This window comes from Cornus florida, unplaced genomic scaffold (assembly GCF_030987335.1).
Source record: "Cornus florida cultivar Cherokee Brave unplaced genomic scaffold, ASM3098733v1 CherokeeBrave_3.0.0_Hap2_Chr04, whole genome shotgun sequence".
Classification (NCBI taxonomy): Eukaryota; Viridiplantae; Streptophyta; class Magnoliopsida; order Cornales; family Cornaceae; genus Cornus; species Cornus florida.
The window spans coordinates 89973800-89988747 of NW_026775574.1; the positions used below are offsets into that span (position 1 = coordinate 89973800).

At 32.5% G+C, this 14948-nt stretch overlaps 1 protein-coding gene across 1 annotated transcript; it reads left to right on the forward strand.

Moving 5' to 3' along the window:
- Positions 1 to 1899: 1899 nt before the first annotated feature.
- Positions 1900 to 12651, forward strand: LOC132303851 (B3 domain-containing protein Os01g0905400-like). Its single transcript, XM_059801300.1, has 7 exons — positions 1900 to 2004; positions 2732 to 2885; positions 6132 to 6699; positions 6887 to 7021; positions 7173 to 7235; positions 7332 to 7495; positions 11449 to 12651. The coding sequence occupies exons 2-7, from the start codon at positions 2751 to 2753 to the stop codon at positions 11701 to 11703; spliced, it is 1320 nt and encodes a 439-aa protein (XP_059657283.1). The 5' UTR covers positions 1900 to 2004; positions 2732 to 2750; the 3' UTR covers positions 11704 to 12651.
- The last annotated feature ends 2297 nt before the right edge of the window (positions 12652 to 14948 follow it).

The window sequence follows — 14948 nt, forward strand, 5'->3', positions numbered from 1 at the left end:
ATGTTTTCGGAATTGTCCCATGCACGTGAATGTTCACCTAATGCTAGGATGTCTGGAGTTCAAATCGAGGTGGGGCAGTTTACGAAAAAAATTCGTAATTGCCCCGTGCACTTGGAATGATGGAATGAGAGAGATTGCAAGTAGATTATTATTGGGTTGGGTGTTCTAAGAGATCCAATACCGTTATAATTTCTTTTTTTTAAAAAAAAATGATACAATTTGGATTCGACTGAAAAATACTCCAAACAAACATAAGCTAGGTAAAAATCGATCTGAACCTTTAAAATACTTGGTTCAACAATTATCATATCAATCTGTCAAAAATGATACGAACTTTTATATTTTTTAAAACATAAAATGTGTAAGTTAGAATAAAATATCAAAATAATATGTTGTCGGTCAATATATTTATGGAACTTTGTTTGAGATTAATTTTATGAGTTCCAGTGCAATCTTACCAATTTTGTTACTTACTTGTAATTGAGATTAATTTCAACTCAGAATCAGTTCAAATGCAGAATCGCAAATAATCTTAAAAATACTTTAACCGTTCAATGAGGTTGTTTCAATTATGAAAGCACAAAATACATTATTAAAATAAATTTGAACAATCGAAATCGAGTTTCGCAACATTTTTTCTTTTTGGTTGAATATGGTTTAAGTTTAATGGAAAACAATAAACATGTCCAATTAAGATTTTTTTTTTTTTTTTTTTTTCTTTTTTTGGGTTAAGGGCAAAGAACTCCCTCATTATATACAAGATGTGCAAAAAAAACCCTATTATTTTAATTTGTGCAGATGAAGACATTATGTCAATTTAACAATTGAAATGTCTAAACTAGTCACCATAAAAGAATAAAAATAAATAAACAAATTGTTTTTGCCCATAGTGGATTGAGTCTTGAATATCATTGAAGTGGTAACCAACTTCTAAACCGAAGGGAAGCTCGTTAGAGGTTATAGCTTCAGTTTAAGATCTCTAATGCTTCGTTTGGATTGAGGGATTTAGAGGAATTTGGAGAAAAAAGAAAAAAGAAATATAGTGTTAAGTGTGTTTTGATGGAGAGAATAGAAGAGAAATAAAGGACTGGGAAGGATTTGGAGGGATGGCCCTCAAATTCCCTCCAACTAAATCCTTCCACTTTTGAAAAGATTTGAGGAGAAAGGAAATACTTTAAGTAAATTTTTCATTAAAGGCAAAATTAGCCTTCAACATTCACACCTAGTTTTAACACAAATCTACAAATGATGACATCATTTAATAATGAAAAGATTCACATCATTTCTTAAAAAAAACCTTCAAACAATTACTTTTACAATTTTTTTTATTGGCCAAGGTGGTTCATTTTGAATTTTATATTTATGTAAAATATCATGTGTCAAGTTCTTATTAATTTAAATTACGATAATGTATAGAGTAGTTAACTTAGAGGATCATTATAAAAAATAAAAAAAATTTACATTCAAAAAATAAATAATCTGAAATCTTATGTTAAATACAAAATTATCTTTATTATTGAGAGAATTGTGTAAAGTTTAGAAACAATGTTTATTTGATTGACATTCTTAAATATAAGTTTTAAAGATTTGAATAAAACATTTGAAAAAAGGATTTCGATTTGTAATTTTTTAAACCAGAATGGAGAGGTACTCAGCCCAAAAATTTGTCCCGTTGTCATTGGGCCACTAGCAGTGGTGAGCACTCTGGTTTAATTTCTAATTGGGCCTTATTCTATCAGGCCCAATAAGAACGACGTCGTATACCTAAATTTACAAAGCCCCACCACCAAAATCCGAGTCTTGGTTGGTACGTACCTTGACCACTTCAAGACTCCGATGACGCAATGACAAAGACTGCTTCCCTCGGTAGAGAGAGATTCTCTAGAGAGAGAAACAGAGAAGCACAGAGAGCTTAATTTGTTCTCGAGAGAGGTATTCCGTATTCAACGAAGAGGGAAAAACCTACGCACAGTACACACAGATAGGGCTTTGCAAAGGTTCTCAGTATGTGAGCTCTTTTCTCGCACTTTTAACTCCTACTTTTTCTTCATATATATACACGTGTGTTATGCTTTTGCTTTTTATTAGAGTCATCTTAAAATTATCTAATTAGGGTTCTAGTGACCTTGATTGGGATCATAGGTGTGCATGCACACTATGCCTGTAATCTTGAATGATCAAACTTTTTGTGTTGTCGATTTCGAGTTCTTTCCCTGTCAGTTCCTATATTGTAATTTTCACACACACACACACACACACACACACACACACACACACACACATATATAAGTGGAGCATGCACAAGCACACTATGAAGTAAATACCAAAGGGGACTCAAGTTAAATCGCCAATATAGGTGGATGAGGAGGTACAATTTGAGCTGAAAACTAGGTGGCGTGCTTTCAAGTTTCAAGTTTCGTGAGTGGTAATGGGAGGCACTTTTTCATATTTTTAAAAAATTTTAATTATTATTTGTTAAGTATATATCATTGAAAGAGCCTCACGAGGGCATCCCGAAGCAACTGCACAAAAGCCAAAAGAGAATAATGGGAGGCACTTCATTGCATATGTTGAGCAATAGCTGACCCAGCTTTACCAATTTCATACATTAGGCATTGTTAGACTTGTTTGTATATTTTGTATTGTTGTCTCATAAGTCAGATTTTCTTTCTTTGCTTCTTTTCCTTTTCATTAATTTTGCTTCACACAAAATATGTTTAAAATTTGCAAGGGTTTGCTGCAGAGACGAGATGGGTTGCAACTTAGAAGCATGTGCAGAGTGCACCGAGAATTGTCTATTGATTCATGGGAAGAAGAATGACCCGTCACCCACCATTACCTCGTTTTTTAAAGTCATGATTGGCGATGATTTTTCTAAAGTTATGGTATAACTTCACATCTCCTTTTTTTTTTTCTCTCTCTCTCTTTTAGTTAATTTAATTAATATGTTGCTTTATATGATTTTAATGTTGCTTCTCTGTTATTTTTCTTCCTCTTACTTATTACACATGGATTCACCAATTTCTTCTTTCTATATATCCACTATTTTTTTGATCTTACACTTCTTTTAACAGGCTCTTTTTATCATTTTTTTGCTGGTTAAATTTATATCTCAAAGTATATGTTTGTTTACTTTTGACCTTTGGTATTGATTTTTATTTTACTATTTATTGCATAATCTAATGCCTTTCAATGTTTAATTTTGAATTTGTTCTATGGCTACATGAAATGGAAAATTTTAGTTTTCGTTAAATGGTGGATCTCCCTTTCATAATTGCCATTTTTTTAGGAAAGAAGGTATTTTGTGTGTTGCACATGCTTATTTGGGCCTGGAAATCAGCATTGGATTTGATCATTATTTAGCTTGATTTGTTGTATGCTAAAATCTTTGGCACGGTAAACAATCTTGTTGTAAGATTGAGACCACAACTGGTTTTGCCGCATCATATGATGTCAATTTGTCGCATCAACAATTGTGGTTGGACAAGTTTGAATTTGTGGTATCGAGATACTATTAACTATTGGATGTTGCGTGCCATTAAGTAAAGCATATTGTGTTGAACACTTTGAATTACTAAACAGAATCTAACGTTGGTATTGTATATAGTTAAATTTATTTTTCATCCTTTTTTATACAAGTTTTGAATATATTATTGAAAGAAGGAAATAGTTGAGGATGAGAGAGGGGGAAGGAAACAGTTCTGAACTGGCTTGAACTTTCTTTCTATCAAAGATTCTTGGCGTGCGATGCATATGCTGTGTTTTCTTTGTCTTTTCATACTAGAGAGATGGGTCCTATGAACTCTGTGGGAGGTTCTTTAATGTACTGTGATAGGAGAGGAGTTTTCTGGTTACGATTTACGAATAATTGATTACTAATTATTATCAAAGTCAAATTACACAAGCCAAACGAAATAGTGGGAATCAAATGAATGCCTAGTCAGTCTGTGAAGTTGCAATTTATAAAAATGTTACTACATTTGTTTGACACGGAGATATATTCCAGTTCAAACTAAGGACTTGTTTATCTGAGAAGCTAAGTGGATTGATTGTTAATTATTTTATGGGTTAAATACAGTGACCTTCTGTGTGAGGTTTTTCCAATTGCACGTGGATGAAACTTTTGAAAAATCTTGCAATTACCTCTCCTCTGATGAATAGTGGCTTACTGACGTCAACTTTTTGGGTGATTTTACTTTTTATACCCTGAATATTTTAACGTTAAATTTGGAAAAATATCCTATCTCGTGTAGTGGCAACTTTGTCCACACTTATAAAAGCAACACTTGGGCTTTTCTGTTCACACTCTACCCCCAACGGTTTCAACCTCCTCCTGCCGTCGCCACCACCACAACCATCTCTCTCCTCTCTCCCTTCTTTAGAAAACTAGTTTCTGACTCCCATTTTTTCATAGGTTTGTACAACAAAATGGGATCCTGTGATGTAATACTAAGAAACCTCCAACTTCCAGATCATGGTCCAATGAGAAAGCATGCCATCCCTGCTGGAACACAATGGAGCCATTAATATTGGATATTGTTACTATCCACCATTGCCCAATTTATCCTCAAGATGGGTTTTCTGACCAACTAATTCTGATTTTCAAATCCCAGTTCATAATTTAACCCAATCATCTCTCTCTCCTCTCTCCACTCCCTCTCTCTCCTCTCCACCTCATCCCACCATACTCAACATCTTTGTCCATCCCTCCAATGAGAAATTTCTGAATTACAGCTCATTTCGGCCGACCCACGATAGTAGAAACTCGCTCGGAATAACGTTGACTGAACAAGAAGTTAACAACAGGTGCGTCACATTCCGGTAATTCATGGCCCAAGTTTTGATTTTCGAAACCCAGTTCATAGTTTTGATCATGTCTAGAGTTTTCTTCATTTTTTTTTTTTGTTTTTTTGAGAGGTCATGTCAAAAATTTTCAATATAACTCAGATATTGATTGTGTAAAACATAATAATTTTAGTTCTAATTATGGGGTTGTTCAAGATGTAGCTGAGTCTGATTCCATGAATGAATTGAAATTATAAAATTTGGGTGAATATGTTCTGTGGAACAAATTTGAAGGTTGGGTTGATCAGTATGAGAAGGATTTAGAGTATTGTGGCATTGGGTTTTTACCTATATTTACTAATTTTCAAGATTCAGATGGTAATGTCAAAAGGGCTGTTGTTAATGAGGAAGAAATCTTAAGAAGTGGAATTGAGCCTTCGTTGTATAACCAGAGTGAATTTGAGGACTTAACAGGAGTGAAATCAAAGATCTCTCATGCAAAAATTTTAGCTAGAGAAATAGAGAGTGGGAGTTGCATGTTTCAAAGAATGAATTTTTTGGGCAAAGAAATTAGATGATAAATTGACATCACGCGGATATTCTAGTACTTTGGCTACAAAATCCATGAATTTCTTTAATAAAGTTCGGGAAATCAGAGCAATGGAAAGGTATGCACATGAGATCCTTTTTCCAAGTGACAACAATGAAGATGATCTAACTGTGTGGCCTAGGAAAAAAATTGTCTAACTGTGTATGTAAATATGGGTTTATATATCTTGTTCTCTTCAGTTCAGTAATTCATTGTTCTTGCTCAAATCGGGTGTAGGTGCATGGCTTACCAAGAACAATTATATATATGGTAATAGAGTCATTTCAGATGAAGGGATGCGCATTTTGGTCAGACCATGCAATGTTTTGGACGAAACTAACGGTTTTTGGACAGAGGGAGGTATTTGTAATAATGAGCCAAAGTTGAGGGGAACATGGTGCAAATTTTTTCAAAAGTTTCATCCATGTGTTATTAGGGCAATCCTCAAGGGTGGTCATCGGTCAATGTATTTAACCCTTTTTTATTTGGACTAAAGTATATTCTTTTCCTTCAACACAGTTGCACTTGTTTAGTTGGGTTTTTCTGTTGACTGCATCAATGTTAAATAATATTCTAGATTTTGTTACGAGTATCTGGATGTGCATGAGCTGAATCAGTATGAGATGGATGAAGTCACTTCTCTGTTTTTGCATTGGAAAGGACCTTAATGGCAATGATGTACATACAGGCATTTTCAGTTCTGGAGCTTTTCTTTACTATCCATAAATCTTTTCTAAATTGTGCCATTCTTTTGCAGTTCTTGCCTCCTAAATTTGCTCGAACTGTGTCAGCTTTGGTTGGTCAGAAAACTCATCTCGAGGATGCAATTGGGCGGCGTTGGATAGTAACAGTATCCAAGATTAATGGCTCCATTGCCTTTCAGAAGGGATGGCATGGTTTTTCATTGGACCATGATCTGGAAGTTGGGGATTTCTTAGTATTCAATTACATCAAAGGATCCCATTTTGTTGTTCAAATATATGGGAAAACTGGGTGTCACAAACCAGTTTTCTCTGAAAAGAGCCATGGACGTAATGGTCCAGCGGCTGAAGCAATTGATATTGGTGTGGCTGAAGCAGTTGAAAGTCGGGTAGCATCTTCTGAAACATCACACTTTTCAATGAATTCAAGAAATGATGATTCTGCGAGAATGGATAAAATAATATTCATGTCTAGAAAAGATTCTGGCAGTGGAAATACCTCTGGACATCTCCTGGATACATCTGCTGCAGAAGCTGCAAGAAATAGAAATAGCCATACTGAGATGTCGAATATGGTTATAAAAGAATGCCAGAATGCTAAGAAGAAGAGAGTTGCACGATCAAGTTAGTTACTTTATTAATTATGTGTGATCTTAGAAGTCCTATGTGTGTGTGTGTGTGTGTATATATATATACATATATATATATTTGTTTTATCATTTCCTGTATCATCATTATATATATATATATATATTTTTTATTTTTATTTTTATTTTTTATTTCCCTCACATTAAAAATGCTGAATCATTAGCAGGCAGTCATGGAGTGTTTCAGAAGGAAGGTACTTCCCTCATGGAAGGTAGTCCAAGTGTCCTGCAGAAATATACTGGATCTTCAGAGTTCTGTGACCTTCCAGTCTCTATTGCAATGCAGAATTGTCAATTTGGTTCGTGTTCCGTCCTTGTTACCAATTTGCATGGTGGTTTGTTGGAGCAGGATTCTGCTGTTTCAAAAGCTTCAAATAATCAAATTTTATTTCATAAATATTGTATTTGATCTTTATCCAATAAATACGAATTAATGGCTATATTAAACAGGTAAAAGGATGCAAGTGGTTGAAAAAGAGAGAGAAATGTGCAGTCATGAGGAGACGAGACATGGTATCATTTTGCTTTTACATTTTTATTTCGTTTAGCACACAAATGTGCACACCTTAAGTTTTCCATCTCAGTATCAAATACTTGAATGAAATACAGGGAGGCAACCAAAGGTCATCAATGAGTGCGGGCAAGGTTCAAGTTCAGCTATAAAAGATAATAATAAAGGAGACAAAGTGTTGAAAACTGAACCTGTTGATTCGATTGTTTTTTCCTCACTGGGTGCCACCAGTTCGGTGGTGGGAGATGGTCAATCATTTCTTGTATGTTACTCATTTACTCATTCTGCTCAATGTGTTTGCCTTTGTGCTCTGTTTTTCTTGCATTTTTTTTTTCTTTTTCTATATTCAAAACTATATAGCTGAGTCAAGAATAGGTTTCCAGCACAAAGTTATTCTTTGCTGGCATATTATTTTTTTTATTTTTCTTTTGTTAATCATATCATTTGGTAATAATTGTTCTTTGAGTTATGTTGTTCCCTTATTTATGTTATTTGTGAGGAATAATCTGCCTTAATTCAATCCTTGTATGTTGATTACCTTTATTTTCTTGAACAAGCACGGTAAAGAAGTTAGTCTAAGATTGTAGGCTTAGATTGAAAACCTTGGATTAGAGGAACATTGACAGGTAAAGGGATGAAGTTAGTAGACTCTACCACTAGAAGAAAGTTCATATAGTTTGTTTACAGTAGACTAAGAAGGTATGAGAGAAAGAGAATTCAAAATCCATGATATAAACTTTATTGCATTGGAAAAGATAGAGAAAAATGGTGTAGGGATAGTCTTAGATAAGAATTTAAAAGACAATGTTGTTAGAATTATTAAAAACGCGAATATGATGATATTTGTAAAACATATTGAAGCATTATTTTTTTTATAAATATATTAAATCAGAATCTTGGGAACATATTGATGAATTAATTCATAAAATACTTGAAAGATATATCCTTTATTATGGAAGACTTTATTGGTCATGTGGGAAAAGATCTTGGAGTATATGAAATAATACATAGGATAACATCATATACCCTAAAGGGGAACATCATTTACGTGGTTGCATATAATCTTATGGTAGCAAGAATGACACTTAGGCCTCTAAAGGCGGATAAAAATGTGTTAGATTATTCTTTTCTAAGTAGAAAAGGAGATGCAAAGATTGTAATATCACTCTAGACGGGAGTTTAACATCACTACATTGGTTGATGGTCTTACATGTGTATTAAAGGAATATCAATGAAGAGAATAGGATATTAAAAGAAATGACATGGAATTTAGAATGTGAAACTAAATCATTGTTGAATAAGATGGCTGAAAGTATTAAAAGAACAGCAAAAGAGATCCCTAGGAAATTGAAAGGAAGAGGCCTTTATAAGGAAATTTCATGATGGAATGAGAACAAACCATCATAAAACAAAAAGTGAGTATTGTAAATTTTGGCCAAAATTTAGAAATGGAGAAACTTTTTCAAAATACAGATATGCATAGATATGGGTTAAAATAGTTGTGAGAGCAGCTATGTGTAGAGCGTTGGATGATATTTATTATAATCTAGGTATAAAGGACAAGAAGAAGAAAACATACACACTTGTTGAGGGAGAGGATAGATAGATAGAGATTGTATCATTATCAAGTGCATCAAAATTGAGGGTCTAAAGGTTTTAGTCAAAGATGATACTGCTAGTATTTGTGTCTCAAATTCTCTCAATAATTAGGTTTCCTTTTTTGAGTCATATTATGTATGGTACTATAATAATTTCCTGTAAGGTCTGGTCTCTAAGGAAATGTAATCCTTGGCTACTAAAAATTTGGTTTTTTGGTCTCTCTCTAGATTATTGTTGCGAGGAGTTCAAAGAGAGTTAAGTTGAGAGAGAAGAAGAATGTGTGTAGTAATCTTCATATTTGAAAAGAGAGAAAGTCATTCTTCGCTCATGAACATAAGCAATTTGTTGAAATACTGGACGAAAGGGATTCAATTCCCAACAGATAAATTAGAGAATTGTCGAAAACCTAATTTGAGAAGCTGTTGAATGAAAATCATATAGCCTACAATAGGGTTCTTAGAGACATAATATGATGGACTATCGTAAAGAAAGAAGTTTCTAATAGATATATTGATGTTCTAAAGAACGGATATGATGGGACAATGGCCAAAATTAGAACAGTTAAAGGAAAAAGAAGTGCATTCCCCATTATTATAGGTCTACATTCAAGGATCGACATTAAGATCATATCTTTTTGCCTTAGTTATGGATGAACTAACAAAACAAATTTAAGATGAGGTTTTCATGTATTTTGCTATTTGCTGATGATATTGTTTTGATTTATGAAATTAGAACAGGGAAAAGTGATAAATTAGAGGTTTGGAGAGAAGTTCTAGAATCAAGAGGATTTGAGATATGTAAGACTAAAACTGACTACATGGAACATAACCAATAAAAGTAGGGATGTAGTCTAGGGAGTCAAGAGGTACCAAAAAAGCAAACATTTTTTCACCTAGGCTCAACTATACACAGAGAGGGAAAATTGAAGATGATATTCCTTATAGGATAAAGCTAGATGGATGAAATGGAGTAGTGCTTCTGGCATCTTGACTCTTGAGTGATCGGCATATACCTCTAAAAAATTTATAAAACAATTGCTATACAAACTTTATTGGACAGAATTTTGGGTGACCAAAAAACACCATATTCATAAAATGTGTTGAAGAAATACTAATGTTAGGGATGTGTGGTAAGATAAAGAATAGAAATGAACAAGTTAGATGTTTGAAGTAGGACCGATTGGAGATGAAATGAGAGAGAATTGATTAAGATGGTTTGGCCATGTCCATGGAAGGCCAATAACTATATCGGGTAGCATATGTCTTATTTGAAGTTATGGCTTTAGATTGAGCATAATGATAAAAAAAAAACTCCGCCAATGATAATTGGTCACAGAGGTTCTGCAAATAAATAAATAATAATAATAATAAATCTGTTTTACTGTGTTAAGATAAGATGGATTACAACTTAAAGGAACCAAACACCTATTCCTTCTAACTATAACATCATATGCAGTGACGGACCCAGAGAATTGTATAAGAGGGGGAGGCCTTGAACAACAATAATATATAATGGGGTATCATCAGAAATTGGGTGGGTGCATTTTTAAGATTTTTACAAAATTATAGGTAATTTGTAAATAAATAAAAAAATTAGTGGGGGCGGCTGCCCCACCACTTAGTCCTTAATAGGTCCGTTCCTGATCGTATACCCCTTCCTATATAATTATAAACTAAAAAATTAGAGAGAGAAAAAAAAAAAGAAAAAAAAAAGAGGGTAAATTGGATGGTGAAACAGTTTAAAAGCTATCAACATTGTTCGAAAGACAGTTTTTGTGTAATCCTATTTATTCAGTTTCTCTCTCATTCTATGCTTACATGTCTTTTGCTACATGAGTATCCTTTATTTTTCTCGCCTAAGATTGGGCAATGGATGTTATCCAATTACCTCGTCTCCTTACATATCTAATATGTCTAATTTCTTTAGACCAACTAAACTGTTAACCAGCTCTTCTAACATTTTTGGATTAAAATTTTAATAAAACAAGGATTAGGAATGCAGAAAAGAAAAGAAAAGAAAAAAAGGTGTTCAGACCACCAAACAAAAGAAACTGGTTTGTTGAGACACTAAACTAACTATAGCATTAAGAATGTAGAAAAGAGAAAAAATTGGTGTCTTACAATATGTACTTGAGGATGAAATTAAATCATGGATCTCGAGTACCCAAAGTTGTGTTGGAAACGTTGAATTTCCTGGGAACCAGGTTTTGATGATTCTTTGTAAATCCTTGCTTGGTGTATGGTTCTAAAATATATTCATTTTCCTACTTCTCTGCAAACGGTTATAATACCATTAATTTATGAGGAAAGAAAAGTTGATTTAGCTATGATTCATAACCAAACACTTTCTTGGTGGGACCATTCCAAACTTTTCTATTGTCGGGAATGTTGATGACCTACACTGGAAATTGCAATTGGATGATTGTAATCATCTAGCCGTGCTACTTGATTCTCTTCTAGATGTTTCCGCTTAATGACTGGTTGTAGTCCCTATACCTATCTCACTGTTGCACCAGTGAGCACATTTTAGGGATTCTTTCTCCCTTCTAATTGATGCAATCAGATATCCTTTGATCTAGTGTTTATACTTTTTTGACATCCCTTCAATACTCTGCAGGAGTTGCCAACAAGTTTACCATCAATTTCATTCAAGGGTAGGACAGTAGTGGACAATAAGAATTTTGTATTCCTTCGAGATCCAGTTTCAAGATTGTGGACAGTTCTATACCATGAGGAATATGGTTTCAAAGTTCTGGGAAGTGGGTGGGAAGGATTTAGCAAAGCAAACAACCTTCAACCGGGAGATCAATGTGTTTTCAGTGTTGAAAATGCACTCGAGTGCATTTTCAGAGTCGGTATTCTGAGGAAGTAAGATGATTTTCAAACCCTTCAACTTCATACAGCGACGAGATTGGGAGTGTGGGGAGCGCAAACAAGCACAGCAACAGCCACAACCCCATCCTTCAATCCAAGCTGCAAGAACTCAGGAAACAGTTCCCTCGTGCTGTTATCATCTATGCTGATTACCGGAACGTCTACCAAACAATCATGAAGAATCCAAGAAAAGTTGGTTTCAATGAGCTCTTCAAAGCTTGCTGTGGATCTGGTGGTGGGACGTACAATTTTGATGTGTTTGCTGCGTGTGGTTCTCAGCCCTCCATTCAGTTACTTGTTAAGCAGGAAACAGAAATCAGGATGAACTGATTACCATCATATTAGATATGGAGTGTTGGTAGTAGTTAGAAAAATGTAGCAACGAAGTTGATATGTATATTAACTATTTAGTAGAAGGTCTTATTGATTTTCTCATATATAAAAGAATTAGAACATTCGGATAGGGAGCTTCAAACATGGGCATACTTACTTGGGGAACTGTTCTACCAACTAGGTCACTGGTAATGTCCGAACATTCAGCAACTATACGAAAGGAATATCAAGACTATAACAATTGGTACTTTGGAGACACCTACTTTTAAATTTCGAGGGTCATGTGATCGATATTATTTTGAGCATCCATTAGCTTTGCTTTACTAATACCATCTTCTAATGTTTATCTACAATGTATTTTTTCTACTATTGATGATTTTTTTTTTTTTCCTTGCTTATTACAGGTGGTTTGCTACTATCAAATATTAGAAAACCACCGTTTATACTCGGTTATAAAATTAGCTTTCTTCATATTTTTATTTTTTTTATAATATTTCTAAGAATTCTCTATACACAAAATAATTACAAAAAAAAATTTAACAATAATTTGATTGGTCTGAGACCATCACATATTCCATCTAAAAATTCAATCTCCCTACCAACACTTTTGCTCACACGCATCACACATATTTTTTTATTAGTATATTATAAAAATACTTTAATAATAGTTTGATTATAGTGTACCATAAAATATCCTATTTGCACGTATTTGGATGGTAGCTCACTCTGGCCTTAATTCAAAAAATGGTTGCTCCTCCTAATTGCTTACAGGTTGTTTGCTGCAATTAAATATTCAAGAGAAAATCGACGGTTGTCCTCCATTAGAATCTATGTTGCAATTCAGAATTTAATTTTAAATTTTTTTAATATATATATATATATATATATATATATATATATATATCAGTAAATGCATATGATTAGAGTGGACCATCAATATCCTACTGTATTTCAACTATTGAACCTTTGTCGTTGACTCGTTGGTCACTCAAAACTTAATTCCAAGGAAGACCTGCTATGCGCACATTAGTTCCTCTATTGATGGATATTTTACACCTGATTTGTAGCTCACTTTGACCTTAGGGTGAGTCTGTTAGAATGGAAATGAAAGGTCAAAAAAAAAATAATAATAAAAGAAAAAAAAAAAAAAAAAAGCGTTTTATAGGAAATATTAGATGGAAAGGAAAATGAAAGATTTGAAGGGATGGAATGAGGCATGAATAATAATTTTTATTATCCTCTAAAATTAAGAATAAATGAAGGGAAAAATTAATATTTTTAATAAAATTTTATGAATACCAAATTTGCCTTTTTTTATAAAAGAAAAATTATATGAAAAAAGGTATGGTTGTAAATTCATTACAATATTTTTTATTCCTTTCGTTTTTCAAACATAATTACTATTATTTACTCTCTTTCTTTCTTTTTCTTTTTTTTTTTTTTTTTTTTTTGTGTTCCACTATACCAAACATAGCATTAATTCCAAAGATGCTTGTCCTCTTAATTACAAAGATGTATATTATTTATTTAAATAAATATATAGATACAATTCTACTCCTACAAATTCTATATTAACAACTAATAAAATCCCAAACTCTATAGGACTACTGTTAAGAAAAATTCTGTAGATAAAGTTATTCATATATTTTTTATTCCTTGATAATTTAATTAAAAAATTCAAATATTATTTGTTAAGTTGAAAACTTGTACATGAAATATATATTTTTAATTATACATACATTCGGATGTTATATGTGTATAATTTGCAATTTTTGCTACTTATGCTCCTCCTCTTCTCACATGCTCCGTATTTGATTAGAGAATGTACGATTATTTACTTATGTAATTGCTTTGAAAGCTACAAAAAAAAATTGTCATATCATATTTTCCTTTAAAATTTTTATTTTCCATTTATCTATATTGTAATGGTATGTGTCATTTTATTTTTTTGTGTTCTAGCATCAAGACAATGATTTCAGTTATGCCCCTATAAAAAAGTATATTTTAATTTTATATTCTATTAATTTTCACCTCGTTAACCAATTAAATTTACCTTATGAATAGTTGAATATATGATTTAATTTCTATTTTGACCTAATTCTATAATTCCATCGAAAAACGACACCGTATAAGTATATTTGAATATTATATCAAAAACCACGTGGAGCCTTCAGAGACTTCGGAGACTCCAGACTGATGATGTCATGGTATAAAAGCACAGTTTCGCTTTCATAGGACAGACAGAGATTCTCTAGAGAGAGAAACAAGGAAATTAATCTGCTCTACACCATAGGATAGGAGAGAGAGGGGTACTCAACGAAGATAGAAAAATTACACTGCGCGGCTTGATCTTATATCTATATACTAAAGACTTGCAAAGGTAAGCTTTTTTATCACTCAATTCTTCTTCCTTTTTTTTTTATTTTTTTATTTTTTTTTATTTTTTTACTCGATTACTCGTATATATTTGTAGTTGTGTGCGTTGTGCATTTAAATGAGTCAGAAACTATAAATCTGTCCATATTTGTCGATTTTTTAATAATTATAAATGAATCATATTTAATTTGAAGGTCAAGATGGATTAAGTAATTTTTAATCACTTTGAGTCAATCATATTTATCAAATAATAAACACACAACACATATATATTCTATATTACACTCAACTCATTTACCTCTCTAAAATTTTCTCACTCACAATTCTTGTCTCTAAATTTGTCTCTCATCATTCCCCTCTCTCTAAAAATTTCTTCTGAAAAAAAAAATTAAAAATTTAAATAAATTTTTTTTTTAAAACCTTCCGAAAAAATATAATTTAAAAATAAAAATTTTTGAAAAAAAAATTAAATAAATATTTTAAATTTTAAAATTTTAAAAATATATAAAGGTTTAAAAATAAATAAAATAATTT